The sequence below is a fragment of the Oncorhynchus tshawytscha genome, linkage group LG05 (genome assembly GCF_018296145.1).
Source record: "Oncorhynchus tshawytscha isolate Ot180627B linkage group LG05, Otsh_v2.0, whole genome shotgun sequence".
In the NCBI taxonomy this organism is placed as follows: Eukaryota; Metazoa; Chordata; class Actinopteri; order Salmoniformes; family Salmonidae; genus Oncorhynchus; species Oncorhynchus tshawytscha.
In genome coordinates, this window is record NC_056433.1 from 60049438 (window position 1) to 60064079 (window position 14642).

General features: G+C 44.5%; 1 protein-coding gene across 8 annotated transcripts in view; it reads right to left on the reverse strand.

Annotated features, from left to right (window-relative positions):
- Positions 1-1063: 1063 nt before the first annotated feature.
- Positions 1064-14642, reverse strand: part of LOC112251023 (voltage-dependent R-type calcium channel subunit alpha-1E) — a 115800-nt gene continuing 102221 nt past the window's right edge. For 5 of the 8 annotated variants that reach the window (XM_042322182.1, XM_042322184.1, XM_042322181.1 and 2 more), the window contains 18 exons: positions 14221-14385; positions 13559-13669; positions 13369-13449; positions 13142-13261; positions 12900-12965; positions 12679-12770; positions 12428-12590; positions 11587-11714; positions 10353-10449; positions 9405-9510; positions 9165-9272; positions 8946-9046; positions 8740-8846; positions 5019-5163; positions 3069-3197; positions 2362-2506; positions 1936-2117; positions 1064-1824 (listed from right to left, as the gene is read on the reverse strand). In XM_042322182.1, coding sequence (XP_042178116.1) covers positions 1267-1824; positions 1936-2117; positions 2362-2506; positions 3069-3197; positions 5019-5163; positions 8740-8846; positions 8946-9046; positions 9165-9272; positions 9405-9510; positions 10353-10449; positions 11587-11714; positions 12428-12590; positions 12679-12770; positions 12900-12965; positions 13142-13261; positions 13369-13449; positions 13559-13669; positions 14221-14385 — 2604 coding nt within the window. In that variant the 3' untranslated portion in view covers positions 1064-1266. Of the gene's footprint in view, positions 1825-1935; positions 2118-2361; positions 2507-3068; positions 3198-5018; positions 5164-8739; positions 8847-8945; positions 9047-9164; positions 9273-9404; positions 9511-10352; positions 10450-11178; positions 11276-11586; positions 11715-12427; positions 12591-12678; positions 12771-12899; positions 12966-13141; positions 13262-13368; positions 13450-13558; positions 13670-14220; positions 14386-14642 lie in introns of all 8 variants that reach the window. The other 3 variants (XM_042322183.1, XM_042322180.1, XM_042322178.1) reach the window with 1 other exon arrangement.

A 14642-nucleotide genomic window follows, 5' to 3' on the forward strand; every position in this document is an offset into this window, starting at 1 on the left:
GAACACCTGACTTTAGAGGGATCAAAGCACCAGAGCTCTGGAAATGTACAGCATCTATCAGGGAAAGGTCAGGTCCTTGCCTCATCTTGAAGTAGATCGTCATATCTACTGGAGAGAACATTACAACAAATGGAAAGGCCTTTCCTCTCACTTTGTTCAACAACCTTTTTTGTTCTCAGGTGAGAGCTCACGATCGGTGAGTTAACTGGTGCATACGGTCATTTCTGTTGTGACACCTTCTTCCCCATTGGCTGACTGACACGGAACAATTCACGTCACTGCCTGAGAAATACCCCATTGATGTAGTGTGAAATGAGAGAGGAGAGTTGTTTTAAAACAGTGTCTGTGACAACCAATGTCTGCTTCAGATCCCTACACACCTACCACTGTGTCATGATCAATAAAGATCTGATAACTGAGAACTTCTTATCTTACAGGAGGAAAAGAACACAATTTCAATACATTCCTGATACTTCAGTGCCACATACTATTTTTCTGCTACACACTGTACTGAACACATGTTTCATAGGTCTAAGAAGTGAGGAAACATCCTTTACATCTTGAGTTATTCAACTTTGTTATTAATCAAAATGCAACTGGTGAACGTTTGCACTGTACGCCAGCAGTCCCCATATCTTCCTTGTCTTGTTGATTTGGCAAACATATTGCACTCCTACAAACACACACTCTTAGAAAAGAAGGTGCTATCTAGAACCTTTAAAGAACCCTTTTTGGTTCCAGGTAGAATGCTTTTGGGTTCCATGTAGAACCCTTTCCACAGAGGGTTTTACATGGAACCCAAAAGGATTCTACCTGGAACCCAAAAGGGTTCCCCCCCTGGGACTAAAAAGGGTTATCCTATTGAACCTTTATTTAACTAGGCAAGTCAGTTAAGAACAAATTCTTATTTACAATGACAGCTTACCCCGGCCACATCCTCCAGGACGGCGCTGGGCCAATTGTGCGCCGCCCTATGGGACTCCCGATCACGGCCGGTTGTGATACAGCCCGGGATCAAACCAGGATCAAACAAGGGTCTGTAGTGACGCCTCTAGCACTGAGATGCAATGCCTTAGGCTGCTGCGCCACTCGGGAGCCAGCTGAAGAACTCATTTGGAACCCTTTTTTCTAAGAGTGCAGATACACACACGTACAGATGCACACTCAGTACACGACCTGACAGTGTGCTTCAAACTGAGGACCCCTGTCTTTCTGATACCCAGTTTTGCTGTCCATCTTCCTGCTCTTCTTCTACAAGTCCCGGCCCTAACAGCGGTCATCCTCGTCCGTGTCACTCAAGAGCTCACAGGCAACCACAGAGCTGGCCTGACCCAGGCGTTTATGGAAGTGTCCGTTGGGGACCTGCCAGTTGTGTCTGAGCTGGGGGGCAGAGCTGATGGTGTTGGCCCGGCCCAGACTGGTTGCAATGGCCGCCTCGAAGGTCAGAGTCTCATCCAGGCCTGAGGAGTCTGGGCTGTGTAACTCCTCGTGCAGGGTCAGGTACGGCTCCGAGATGTACCGGTGAGGTGAGTGGTGCGGGTGACTGACCCCTAACCCTGGGCCACCCACCCCTATTACCACCCCCACCCCCGCTCCTGACTCTGGGGCTAGCCTCTCCCCCTCCTCCCGCAACGAGGGATCCTCCGTCTCTCCGGGGGCCTCCTGGGTCCGGGCTCTGCCCTCACTGGCAGCAGGGGGGGAGAGGTGGGCTCGGCACACCAGGGGGGAGTAGGAGATGTGAGGGCGTGGCCGCAAGGGCGTCTGGGGGAGTTGGCGCCGGCCGCGGGGTGTGCTGGACAGGTCTGGGCTGCCTGAAGTGTTGCCCTGCAGAGAGTAGAGACCTCACACATAAACCAAGCTTCAATGGTAGTAGGGACAGTGTTTGATAGATAAAGCCAGGAATTGAATAATAATAGGCTCAGGGCCTACACTCACCTGTCTGTGGAGGGCATGTGTGCGTCCCTCGCTGGGGGAACGGGACTGCTTGCGTTCTTGTGACGGGTCCTGGCTCCGCTCCTCAGAGTTGCAGCGGGACACGTCGGGAGACAGCAGGTGACGCCTCTCTTTGGAGCGCCCCCGCTCATGATCCACTGGTTCCCTGAGGTTGCACCTGATTCCTGAGAGGTAGGGGGAGAGAAGGGAGCTATGAAGAGGAACACAGTATAGTAAATACACAGCCATCAGGGGGCATCTGAAACTGATAGCTTCTACTATTCTTCAATGGTTTTAAAGTATGAAAGGGGTCAGGATCAGTGAATGGACCCTAAGCAGAGGCATATTGAAAACATTCCAGCTTTAACCAGAGTGAAGGAAAAGATGCCACTTAAACTCAGTGGCTGACTGTTACTGTGTGTAGTATACCTCTGATGCTCCTCTGTCGTGGTCTGTTCAGACGGTCAGGACTGACCCTCTTCAGAGAGTACTCCTCCTGCCACAGGCCATTCACACATTGATCCCCAATAGTGGAGAAGGAGCGCTTCATTGATTTGCTGCTGTCTGTCCCCACCTAGACACACACAGATAAACACATACACACATACAGTAGACACACACACATATAGATATACAGACATATACACACATATACATTTGGTTGAGAGAATGTGAGAGGGTAGAAAGTGTGTGGAGTTCTAATCTGAGTTCTGAGCAGAAGACTTTCTCTCATCCACAACACACATTCCATGTTTAACACATGGTATTTATATTGTGCTTTTCAAGGACCCAAAGCCACTATCCATATTACCATGGACTAAAAATACAACGTTTGGGAAACATGGCACACTGACATGTTTGCCACGCAAGGATTAACTAGAAACCATCAAAGTACGCCATCCACACTGTCAACAACCATTGAAGGTAGCAGCTGAAATCAGATGTATATACTGTAGCAACCTAGTTAACACCCAATCCTCCTCCACTTCATGGCTGATTGCTGTATATATGTGGCTGCACTGCTCCAGTGTTCAGTCCCTCTGAAGCCCCCACAGAGGCTGTCTGCCTCGGTCCTGTTCTCTCTGAGGCCCCATGGGTAGAGGAGGGGAGGTGAGGGGCTATACAGTAACAGGTACCTGTGTGTCTACAGCCAGCCGAGGCATAGAGGAGGCTCGGATAGAGACTGCCCGCCCGGGCACCCTGAGTGGGTCATCCTGCCTGTTAGTGGGGCAAAGGTTGCGGTTAAACTCTTTGCGCTCCGGAACCTATATAGTCAGAGAAAGAAGGAGGAGAGAGAAACACAGCAGAGTTCTAATGTGTGAAAACAGAGTTGGCAGCAATGACGTCAGAGGACCAGCAGAGGGCTACTGTACCAACACGTCACAAGCAGATGTAGTATGCTGACTGAGATTTTGTACAGTATTGCTATCGAATAGCCGTACACCCTCTTTATTCAGATCAAAAGCACTGGCTGAGCACAACGGCAGCCAAAGCACTGTGTGTTGGCAGTGTAATGTATTCATTTTTCATTATTCATTGTGAATCTGTGTGAGTGGTGACTGTCTGGAGTGCTCAGAAGTACTGTGGGTAGGAGTACCACTGTCAACGAGGGGCTGACAACCAGGCGGGGCAGGGCAGATAGGAGGGGCTGAAGGAAAGAAGGGGGCAGTGTCTACATGCGCAACAACGGCTTAAAGCTTAAAATGGAGCTTGAATAACTGAAAGCCATGAAGCGGAGGCAAGAACCAGTCACAGGCATGCAGGAAACCAAAATGCCCCACTCTTCACTAAAGAGCTGAGAAGAGCTGAGAAACCATAACCACGAAATATGAGCAGTATCCTCCAACATAACTCGGTACAGCTGCTCAAAGAACAGAGAGATGGATGGAAGTGCCATATGGCATATAGCTCTGTTGATGACAAAGGTGCCAAATACCAACACAGCATAATTAAACCACAAAACCATGAGAAGAGTGCTGACACCAAACCACCAGAGACAAGCCGCCGTCTCTGTCCCTGTTCCATTCACACACTTACAGAAAGTCACACGCTTTCATGTCGTCAAAGTCACACTCCCCACAGTGCCAAAACTCAGCAGAATCACAACAATCTTGCAAAAATAAGCATAATACGCATGGTTCATCAAAGCCTATGGCGGAGAAATTATGATACCATTCAAAGAAATGGGTGAGTAGTGATAAATGCCTTAAACAAGGGACACTGTGTGGAGTGAACAGCATGGTGAGACATTGCCATGGTGAAGTTGAGAATGACACAGAAGGGGCCAGACAGCCGTATCATCGACTGCAATCCAGCTCTGCTAGATAGAACTGGCTTGGACTGTGTAGAGTTAACTAAAGTAGGTGTGTGTTTGAATGACTTTGAGTGTAAGGTAAGAGTGTGCATGACTCACAAATGAGTGACCAATCTGTTCTGGGTCTAATTGCTATGATGATTTGATGATGAATCAGAATATACTGGCACCATACATCAAATATTTCAACACAAATCACAAATCAACACCCTCCCACAACCACCCCCCACCCAACTAGTGTCAAAATACCGAATATTGATTGGGCCGGGCCTCTTGGGTAACAATTGGTGGATAGAGACAGCTAATTGGCTGGACAGTGACACAGAGATGGATGGGGGAGTAGATGAGTCAGAGTGAGTCCAGTCAGACGCTGCCTCTCCTGGGAGAGACAGCCTCAACCCCCACTCCTCTCCTCCCCATCTCTCTGGATCACAACCACAGCCTACCAGACCATAATGCAACCCTTCTCACTCCATCCTATCTCACTGGAGGTTTACCCATCAAAAGTCTACTCATGCATTATGTTTGTAATAATAACACAATTATTTCCCCATTAAGTGTGTAACACAGTAATACATACATTTAACATACAATGTGACATAATGTATTGTACTGCTTGGTTGAGGGAGCTTGCAAGTAAGCATTTCACTGCACCGTTTATACCTGCTGTAAACTGTGCACGTGATGAATCAACTTTGATTTGATTTTGATTATAGTGCGTTGGGTGAGTGTGTTCATGGGGGTGTTACAGTACTTGAGACCAAGTCCTTACCAGTGTGTGGAGCTGGTGGTGGAGCAGGTGGTGGTGGTGATAGTTGTGGTAGTCCTCCTCTCTGTCCTCTAAGTCCTGGGACATGGGCTGCATGAACATCTCCTGAGGGGATATGGGACTCAAGGCCACAAATCCTCCTCTGGTCCTGATGGAACAGATAGGAAGCCAGACAGACGCTCAGAGAGGCATGCCTATATAGGATGAACACATATCTATTAACTCCATCTACAGGCACGCACACACAGGATCGGGGACTTCAGGAGTAGGGCTGTGACGGTCATGACATTTTGTCAGACGGTTATTATCATGCAGCTGGTTATTGTGGCTCAGTTGGTAAAGCGTGGCACTTGAAACGCCAAGGTTGTGGGTTCATTTCCCATGAGGGACCAGTATGGGAAAAAAAGGTATGCACTCACTACTGTAAGTCTGCTAAATGACTAAAATGTCAATGTAAAAAGACAGTCGGTCTCACTGTAATTGACTGTTAATTAATGTAAACGTGTTTAGCATCTCCAGCCCTCCACGCATATGAGTGGCATACAAGCTGCCGATGAACACCTTTGGAACATCTACATTTAAAAAGTATAATAAATCAATTTAATATACACCTTCACAATAATTCCATTATATATTTTAGCCAAGTATAAAGAAACATTATGATATGAAGAAAATGTATTTCAGAAAACAGAATAGGAGTAGGCCGACTGTGTCACGCCCTGACCTTAGAGAGCCTTTTTATGTCTCTATTTGGTTTGGTCAGGGTGTGATTTGTGGTGGACATTTTATGTTTTGTTTTCTATGATTTTGTGTTTCTATGTTTTGGCCGGGTATGGTTCTCAATCAGAGACAGCTGTCTATCGTTGTCTCTGATTGGGAACCATACTTGGGTAGCCCTTTTTCCCTCCTTTCGTTGTGGGTAGTTAACTTTGTTTGTGGCACTAATGCCCTGTAAGCTTCACGGTTGTTTTTTCGTTTGTGGGTTTGTTGGCGACATTTTGAAATAAAAAGGAAAATGTACGCTCACCACGCTGCGCCTTGGTCTTCTTCCAGCAACGGCCGTGACAGACTGTATGTTTTCTGGCTGTGCGCCATAAGCTGTAGGCTTGTTCATTTAGCTTACAAGATATGCTTATAAGTCCTGTTCCATTATTTTATATGATTTTATAGTGAGAAGAATATAATTGAACTAGGAGAATAAAATAAGATATTTTGACCATTCCGGAGCATAAAAATCATTTGAAACAGGTCCTCCTATACACAAGAATTAGAGTTATTTGGCAACTTTAGATACAAACCTTAGAATGTCTTAGAAATGAAAACATATATAGGCTGCATGATGCGGCTATAAGCAATATAATCTTGTCTTTACTAATATGTAAAATGAGTTCGGATTTAGAATGGCCCATTATGAAATGGGCAGGAACAAGGACATGATAAAAATACATGTCATCTGTATGCACTGGAATAGCGAATGGAGGCCCTGTGCTTTCCCACTGGTCCGGTAGGCTACTTTGGTTTTATAGCGGAGCTATGCTTAATATGAGCAGCTGAGAAATACATATAAGTAAACTTATTTCACTCCATGCATCACTGTTTGAGGAGCATGCGCTTGCTGTGTGACAGGTGATATTCAGCCCAAACTCTGTATGCAATGGGCTATCCAACCCTATTCCTGCAGCTACCCAGTGCTTGATTTGGGATACCAAGTGAATGAAATCTGTTCGGGAACATCAATGGTAACATGTTTTTGCAAACAAAACATATTTCACTGAACTGTTGACAGCCCCTCTGCATGCTTGAGAAAGGAATAAAGGAGAGAGGAGGAGATGGAAACGCACGGTGGTGAGAGATTCTGTAGCTAAAAGGTCATGTGCCACCCAATTCATTATACAAATATTTTTTTTAAATCCCTATTACTAGGCTATTCAAAATCAAATACAAATTAACTTTAATTGTAGGCTACCTGTAAGCTGCCCTGCCCTGCACAATGAACCAACAGCATCGCCTAGGGCTCTCTACCAGAATCATGGATAGACATTTTGGAGCAGAGCATAAGGTAACCACTCTCAAAGGCGATTACTCTAATTTGTTTAATTTTAAAGTATAGGCCAGACAAATTATGCACCAGACATTTTAAATCAGATTTGTTTTATGTTTTTCTGCCATGGGTAATATGCGGTAGGCTATATATTGTATAACCGCACAATCATAATTTTATTCAGTTTTTTTCCCCAGGCTTGAGCACATAAATCTATGCACATGTATATGCTCTAATATGTGTATAGGTGTTTTGAATGAATCATCAACTTAGAAAGCACTGTCCATTTCATTATATTAGGCTTTGAAATAACATCCACAACTACCATGTTTTACACTTAATGCAACCTGCTGTTGAACTTCTGTCTTCAAACTGATCATCACAGTGAAGTCAGTTTTAAAAGCACTATACTGTTTTGATGATAAGTGTTTGTTGTGATTTTAAATTGCATTTGTGATGATGTTAGAGGGCCCTGAGTACCAGGCCAGTAGGATCTGATGGTAGTTAGCAAGTTGGGTACTGTCAAAGCATGTCCAGAGTGCATAAGAGGTGATTACCATAACTTGAAGCTAGGGGGCACTATTTTTATGTTTGGAAAAATAACTTTCCCAAAGTAAATGGCCTATTTCTCAGGACCAGATGCTAGAATATGCATATAATTGACAGATTAGAATAAAGTTTCCAAAACGGTCTAAATATTGTCTGTGAGTATAACAGAACTAATATTGCAGGCGAAACCCTGAGGAAAATCCAATCAGGAAGTGCCTCTTATTTTGAAACCCTTCTGTTCCTTTGCATGCCTATCCTCAATTTAAAGGGATATCAACCAGATTCCTTTTTCTCTGGCATCCCTAAGGTGTCAACAGTCTTTAGACATAGTTTCAGGCTTTTATTTTGAAAAATGAGTGTGAAAGATCACATTGCGTAAGTGGATAGGTGGGGGCTCTCAGAGTGAGTTTTTGCGCCACAGAGTTGTTCCATTGTTCCTCCCGCTGTTATTGAAAGACCTACACACTCGGTTGATATATTATCGAATATATATTTTAAAAACTACCCAAGGAATGATTATAAAAAACGTTTGACATGTTTCTGTGGACATTATGAAGACTATTTGGAATTTCCGTCTGCGTTGATGTGACCGCTCTTTCCTGTGGATTTCTGAACATAAAGCGACAAACAAACGTCGGTATTTTGGGTATAAAAATAATCTTTATGGAACAAAAGGAACATTTGTTGTGTAACTGGGAGTCTCGTGAGTGAAAACATCCGAAGATCATCAAAGGTAAACGGTTAATTTGATTGCTTTTCTGATTTTCGTGACCAAGCTTCCTGATGCTAAGTGTACATAATGCTATGCTAGGCTATCGATAAACTTACACAAAACGCTTGGATTGGTTTCGCTGTAAAGCATAATTTCAAAATCTGAGATGACAGGTGGATTAACAAAAGGCTAAGCTGTGTTTTGCAATATTGCACTTGTGATTTCATGAATATTCATATTTTTTTGTAATATTATTTGACTGTTGCGCTATGCTATTCAGCGGTTGCTGACGAAAATGATCCCGCGACAGGGATGGGTAGCGGTCACGTGGAATTTTACTGCGGTCATGACTCATGACTGCCGGTGTGGGGGTAATACGGTCAGCACAACAGCCCTACTCATGAGTAAAATAACATATTTACAGGGCAGATCCAGGGCTGTGGGGCAGGAAAGGGAGGGCTTTGGCACTGCAGAGGATCTCTTGAGGCAGAGAGGACGCGTCCATACGCTGGAACATGGGAGCGTGTTTCTATAGAGGGTGAAGATGAAACAGGTACAGCATGTGAGTATGCAAACTACTGTTAAGAGGAGGTGGTTTCCTAACTATACTATACATAGAGGTATATACCTGCTCCTCCAGCTGTTGCCTGAGCTTCTTGGCTTTGCTCTGCTTGTAGTAGTCCATGATCATCATGGCTGCATAGATCTTCCCAATGGTCATATGACTGGCTGGAAGACCAATGGCATAATGTCACTCATTTGGAATTCTTTGAAATTCATAACTCCTGGAGTAAATAGTCCAATTACATTGACTAATGCCAGTGGGACCATACATTCTGACTGTCACCTTTGTGGATGGGGACGAGCAGGTCCAGGGTCTTCTGTGAAAGGTGTGACCAAATGACACTTATCTCCTTCTGTAGATCTGAATCCATCTGACCTCGGTCCTCCCCTCCTGGAACCACCACAACAACAGCAGATCAAGCATGCAACTTATGGAGGAAATTGATCAACAGTGTGTGGAGAAAGTAGAGAAAAACAACAAGGTTATACTAAGTATATAGCATGATAGCTAGTGACCTCTGACCTCTGGCTATCTTCACCTCGAGGGCGGTTCGGATCAGGGCCATGAGGGTGGAGGTGAAGTGAACCGACATCTCTTCATCCACAGGCATGTTCATTAGCACCAGCCTCTGAGGGTGTCCATGGAAGGGACAGAGGGGGAAGCAGGAAATATATCTCATCAAACAGGAGACAAAATGATGCAAATGGGAGGAGCTAGCCATCTGCAGTCTTAATGTAGTACTCAAGTCTCTACTTGATAATATGTTTTCACTGTTTAAGCTAAACTTACAATATAAGGATAAAAACACATGTGATAAGACAATACTCTAATAAGAATGACATAGTAAGAACAGCCAAGAGACTCTCACAACACAGCATGCACAAAGAGGGTAGGTGCATCTCTGCCATTGCACATGCACACATATCACAAAATAAATGACAGGGAAATGATATGTGAAAAAAAGCAACAGAGTGCAAGGGCAGAAGGCACATGCATATACTTATAGGAAGTCATCAAGAAACACTGATTGAGGAAGATTGTATGACATTCTGACACTGTACAGTGTGGCTCTATGAAGTATATGTCAGGTTTATGCACCCGTTTCAAAACAGCTGCATTCTTACTGACTGTAAAAGCCATTTACTCCACAGACAGCTCTTAACACACAAAACATAAATTAATTACTCAGTCAGTTCTCTGCCAAGATGCAAACCAATAGAAAAAAAGAAAACACCAAAGCACAATGCTTATTTCTTTTTACAGTACGTATTGTCATCCACCAATCAAAAAACACCATTGTAGATTCTCTTACAGTTGAACAAGCGACACATTACGATACGATAGACAACAACAGCCATTTCCCACACTTCATTTGGAATTGGGATGATCCGGTATGACAGAGAGCAAGGTTTTAGTTTGCCGTCTCCATTGACCTAACATAGAAACTCTGCCTGTCTGTCTTTGGTCTACCTTATAAGCCACTTTGGATGGACATTTCTTGCCGAGGCCTAGAGGTGGCGACATGAGGGTCAGCATTTCATACATGTCAGTGTAATGAATACGCCCGCTGGGGAGGAGGCAGGGAGCAAGGCAGATGACGAGGAGGAAGTGCAAGGAAGGCATTCCCAAGGAATGGAGGAAGAAAGGAATATGTAAAAGGGAAGAGATATCAGAAAGAGGGTTATTCAATGGCATTACACAGAAAGAGGAAAATGATAAGATCAGGTTGTGGTCTTTCTATGCAGACCTGGCATAGAAAAGAGGGAGCAGAAGAAATCTAACATGACCAAAGGAATGACAGTAGGGTCCTCTGTGGATCTGGCAGATACTTACATCACATCCTAAACCTGTACTGCTGACACTTGTCAGGGGGGGACTTACAGTAGGCCATGAAGTCACCACCATAACACTTTTCGTCCTTCTAGGACCAGTCAGCTAACCCAGAGGTACCAGATCCAACCAGGCACAGAGAGCCAGGGTATCACAGAAAACTGATTTTGTGTAGTTGTTAACTTTACACTACATTTTCCAATAGCTCATTGCTCTGCATCTACAGAATGAAGTGCATAATGTTCTGTAGGTTAGAGGAACACCCATCTCTTTGTATCCTGAAGCCATAGCCCAGTCATTCTTTGGCCTGGAGCAGAGCCAGAGCTGGCCTCCTCCAGCAGTGCAAGCAGGCCATAGAGCAGTAGTAGTAACTGGTAGAGAGGAATGGAGGGGGCGGGGGGCAGAGCAAGGATCCCAACGTAGGAAGGGGTTGAGGGAGCGAGGGATAGTGGTGGGGGAGCCAAACCTTGTAGGCCACCCTGTAGGGGCAGTTCTTTCCAAAGCCCAGGGGAGGTGAAATGGTGCGTACTACTTTGTACATCTCCTTATAGTGAATCCTTCCACTGGAAAGAACATACATTTATGTAGTTAACAATGAACATAGAGATTCCGCTTTGCTGAAGTTTACCAGAGCCGAAGTGCCAGCATTGCCCTAAGATAAATAACCTGGAAAGCAAAGCATCAGGACACAATAGACAGCAATTAGCCAAATATGCAATACTTTTCATATCATGAGATGTTTTGGACATTAGGGCTATATGGTGGTCTTTGTAAGTAGGTGGGAGTAACATTAGAATAACTGTAAAATAGTAGATAATTCACATATGTGCTGCTACTTTGTATGTGTTCTGTTGCTGTTGGGCCTCTGACTTACCAAGCAGCTCGGTCATATTCACCCCAGATACGAACAAATTCATCCAGGTGGTGAGGCCCCAATATCGATGAATCCCGGGTGAGGTACTCAAAGTTGTCCATGATTACAGCCACAAACAGATTCAGCATCTGAACAGTGATTAGAGGAGGTCATAGACAAGGAACTACAGTATGTGTGTATGAAAGTGAAATATATATGCATGTAGGTGTCTCCTTCAACTTCTTCCGCTAATTTCTGGTAAGAGTAGAACTCTTAGAGTAGGACAGTAGGACTCTTCGACTAGGACAGTAGGACTCTTAGAGTAGGTCTCTTAGAGTAGGACAGTAAGACTCAGAGTAGGACAGTAAGACTCAGAGTAGGACAGTAAGACTCTTAGAGTTAGGACAGTATGACTTCTAAAGTAGAACAGTAGACCTCTTAGAGTAGGACAGTAGACTCTTAGAGTAGGATAGTAGGACTCTTAGAGTAGGACAGTAGGACTATTAGAGTAGGATAGTGGGACTTTTAGAGTAGTACAGTATACATCTTAGAGTAGAACAGTAGGACTTTTAGAGTAGGACAGTAGGACTCTTAGAGTAGGACAGTAGGACTCTTAGAGTAGGACAGTAGGACTCTTAGAGTAGGACAGTAGGACTTTTAGAGCAGGACAGTAGGAGTCAGAGTAGGACAGTAGGAGTCAGAGTAGGACAGTAGACTTAGAGTAGGATAGTAGGACTTTTAGAGTAGTACAGTATACATCTTAGAGTAGGACAGTAGGACTCTTAGAGTAGGACAGTAGGACTTTTAGAGCAGGACAGTAGGAGTCAGAGTAGGACAGTATGAGTCAGAGTAGGACTCTTACCAGAAATGAACTGAAGAAGATGAAGGAGACAAAGTAGAAGTAGGCAAACTCAGTTCCACAGCGCTCCTCGTGGTCTGATGTTAGAGCTAAGGGGTCTGGCTCACACTTCTGCCCCCCTAAACATGACAGCATGATCTCCTGCCACGACTCCCCCGTGGCACTCCTGCAGGCAGACAGCGGTGTGTCGTTCAGTGACTGAAAATGAGCCCCGGTTTGCCACTGTGTGACACATGAAGGATATCCAACTGTACCTGAATAACAACATCAGAGCACCAAAAAAGGTCTTGAAGTTGTTGTGTTGGTTGATGTGAGTCTCCTCATCCAGTCTGATGTTTCCAAAAACCTTGAGGAATATTCAGGCATATATCATGAGATATGTCCTGACTCAGTCTTGTATACAGACAGATTCATACCATGCAATGACAAACTTAGAAAGTGGCAGAATAGATAAAGAGTGTGAGCAACACCTTACCTGCATTCCGATGATTGCATATATGAAAAAGAGCATGGCAATGAGCAGACAAACGTAGGGGAGAGCCTGAAAGAGAAACCCTGTGTCATGACACAGTAACAGATGTTACACACACACACACACACACACACACACACACACACACACACACACACACACACACACACACACACACACACACACACACCTTCAGTGTTATGTGTCCCTATCCAGTGCTGTACTGTACTGTGCGTGGAGCTGACCTTAAAGGACTGGACAAAGGTCCAGAGCAGGATGCGAATGGTGTAACCCTGCCTCAACAGCTTGATCAGTCTGGCTGCACGGAACAGCTTCAGGAAACCCATGTTGAAGGTCTCAATTGACTTCAGGGAGATGAGAGAGTATGTTTACAGCTCAGTAGCAGTGCACTGTATAGAAATGTTGACACAATCAGCCATTCATTGATTGATATTCAGTAATGCTTTGTTACCTGCAAGTCTACCACTATTTCTGTGATGCTTCCCAAAACTGTGATGAAGTCAAATATATTCCAAGTGTCTCGAAAGTAGTTCTGAAGAAGAGGGGAACACATCCATTCTTCAGTCAGTAGATGTTAGTAGCATTGCAAACAGGATCAGATCATGATGTCATGGACAGTAAGGCATTAACTTGTTCCTCACCAGAAAGCCAAAGGCCATGATCTTGAGGACACACTCCACAGAGAAGAGCACAGTGAAAGCTGTGTTCAGGTGTTTCAGCACAGCCTCATATGCTGGTGGGGCAGAGTAATACTACCACCATATAGGAGATAAAGAGAGACACCATTAAACACCATTGGAATGACCCCAAATTACTGGGATGCACAGACAACCCAAAATAACACAATGAACCTAAACACAGACCATCTTGCTCAATCACCATACAACTGTAGATCTATGGCCACAGGTTCATAGCAGATTTCCTCTGATACATAAATAGCGTAACATTAAGCTGAGGCTATAAAAGGAGTCATTCCTCTGAGTTGTACAGACAGAGTTAACGAGGCCATGTTAAATACTAGCCGGTGGATATAGATCAATATTTAATAGAGGCTGAGTCATCCTCTCCTTCCGTCTGACTGAAGGCCTTTTCTTGGAATAAATTGAATGCTCACAAGGACGGGAATGGAAGAAAACCAGACCGTTAGCTAGAGAACAGCACAGAGCAGAGGGACATGCATCTTACAACCCCAATCAGCTACAGCTACAGGCGCCATAATACCTTCTGCACCACAGGGACTAGACTTCTGCTTTACAAATGGGATTAGTTCAGTGTATTGTTTGAATGTGATCATTATCCACACCTTCATCATCAGGACAATGGTGTTGAGTGCAATCATGGCCAGCACAGTGTATTCGAAGGAGGGGGAGACCACAAAGTGCCAGAGGCGGTACTGGAACGTCTGCCTGTTCTGAGGCATGTAGCGGGTCAGGGGTTTGGCACTTATGGCAAAGTCAATGCAAGCCCTCTGTAAGGGAAAACACACACGAAGGAAAGTTGAAGAACACTTTGTTGGGAATAAGCATGAAGCGGTTAGCTCTGGGAAAGTCCTTATATTTTCTCCTTGAAGTAGAGACACTGCTGTATGGACTGCTGGGAACATTCTGGTCAATATTGACTGAGGGATACCTGGTGGGAGAGACTATGTGAGTCTGGAGGGGAAATCTCACTATTCCTGTATATTTACCAGGCATTTTCCATGAGCCAGTGTGCTCCTCTGTGTAA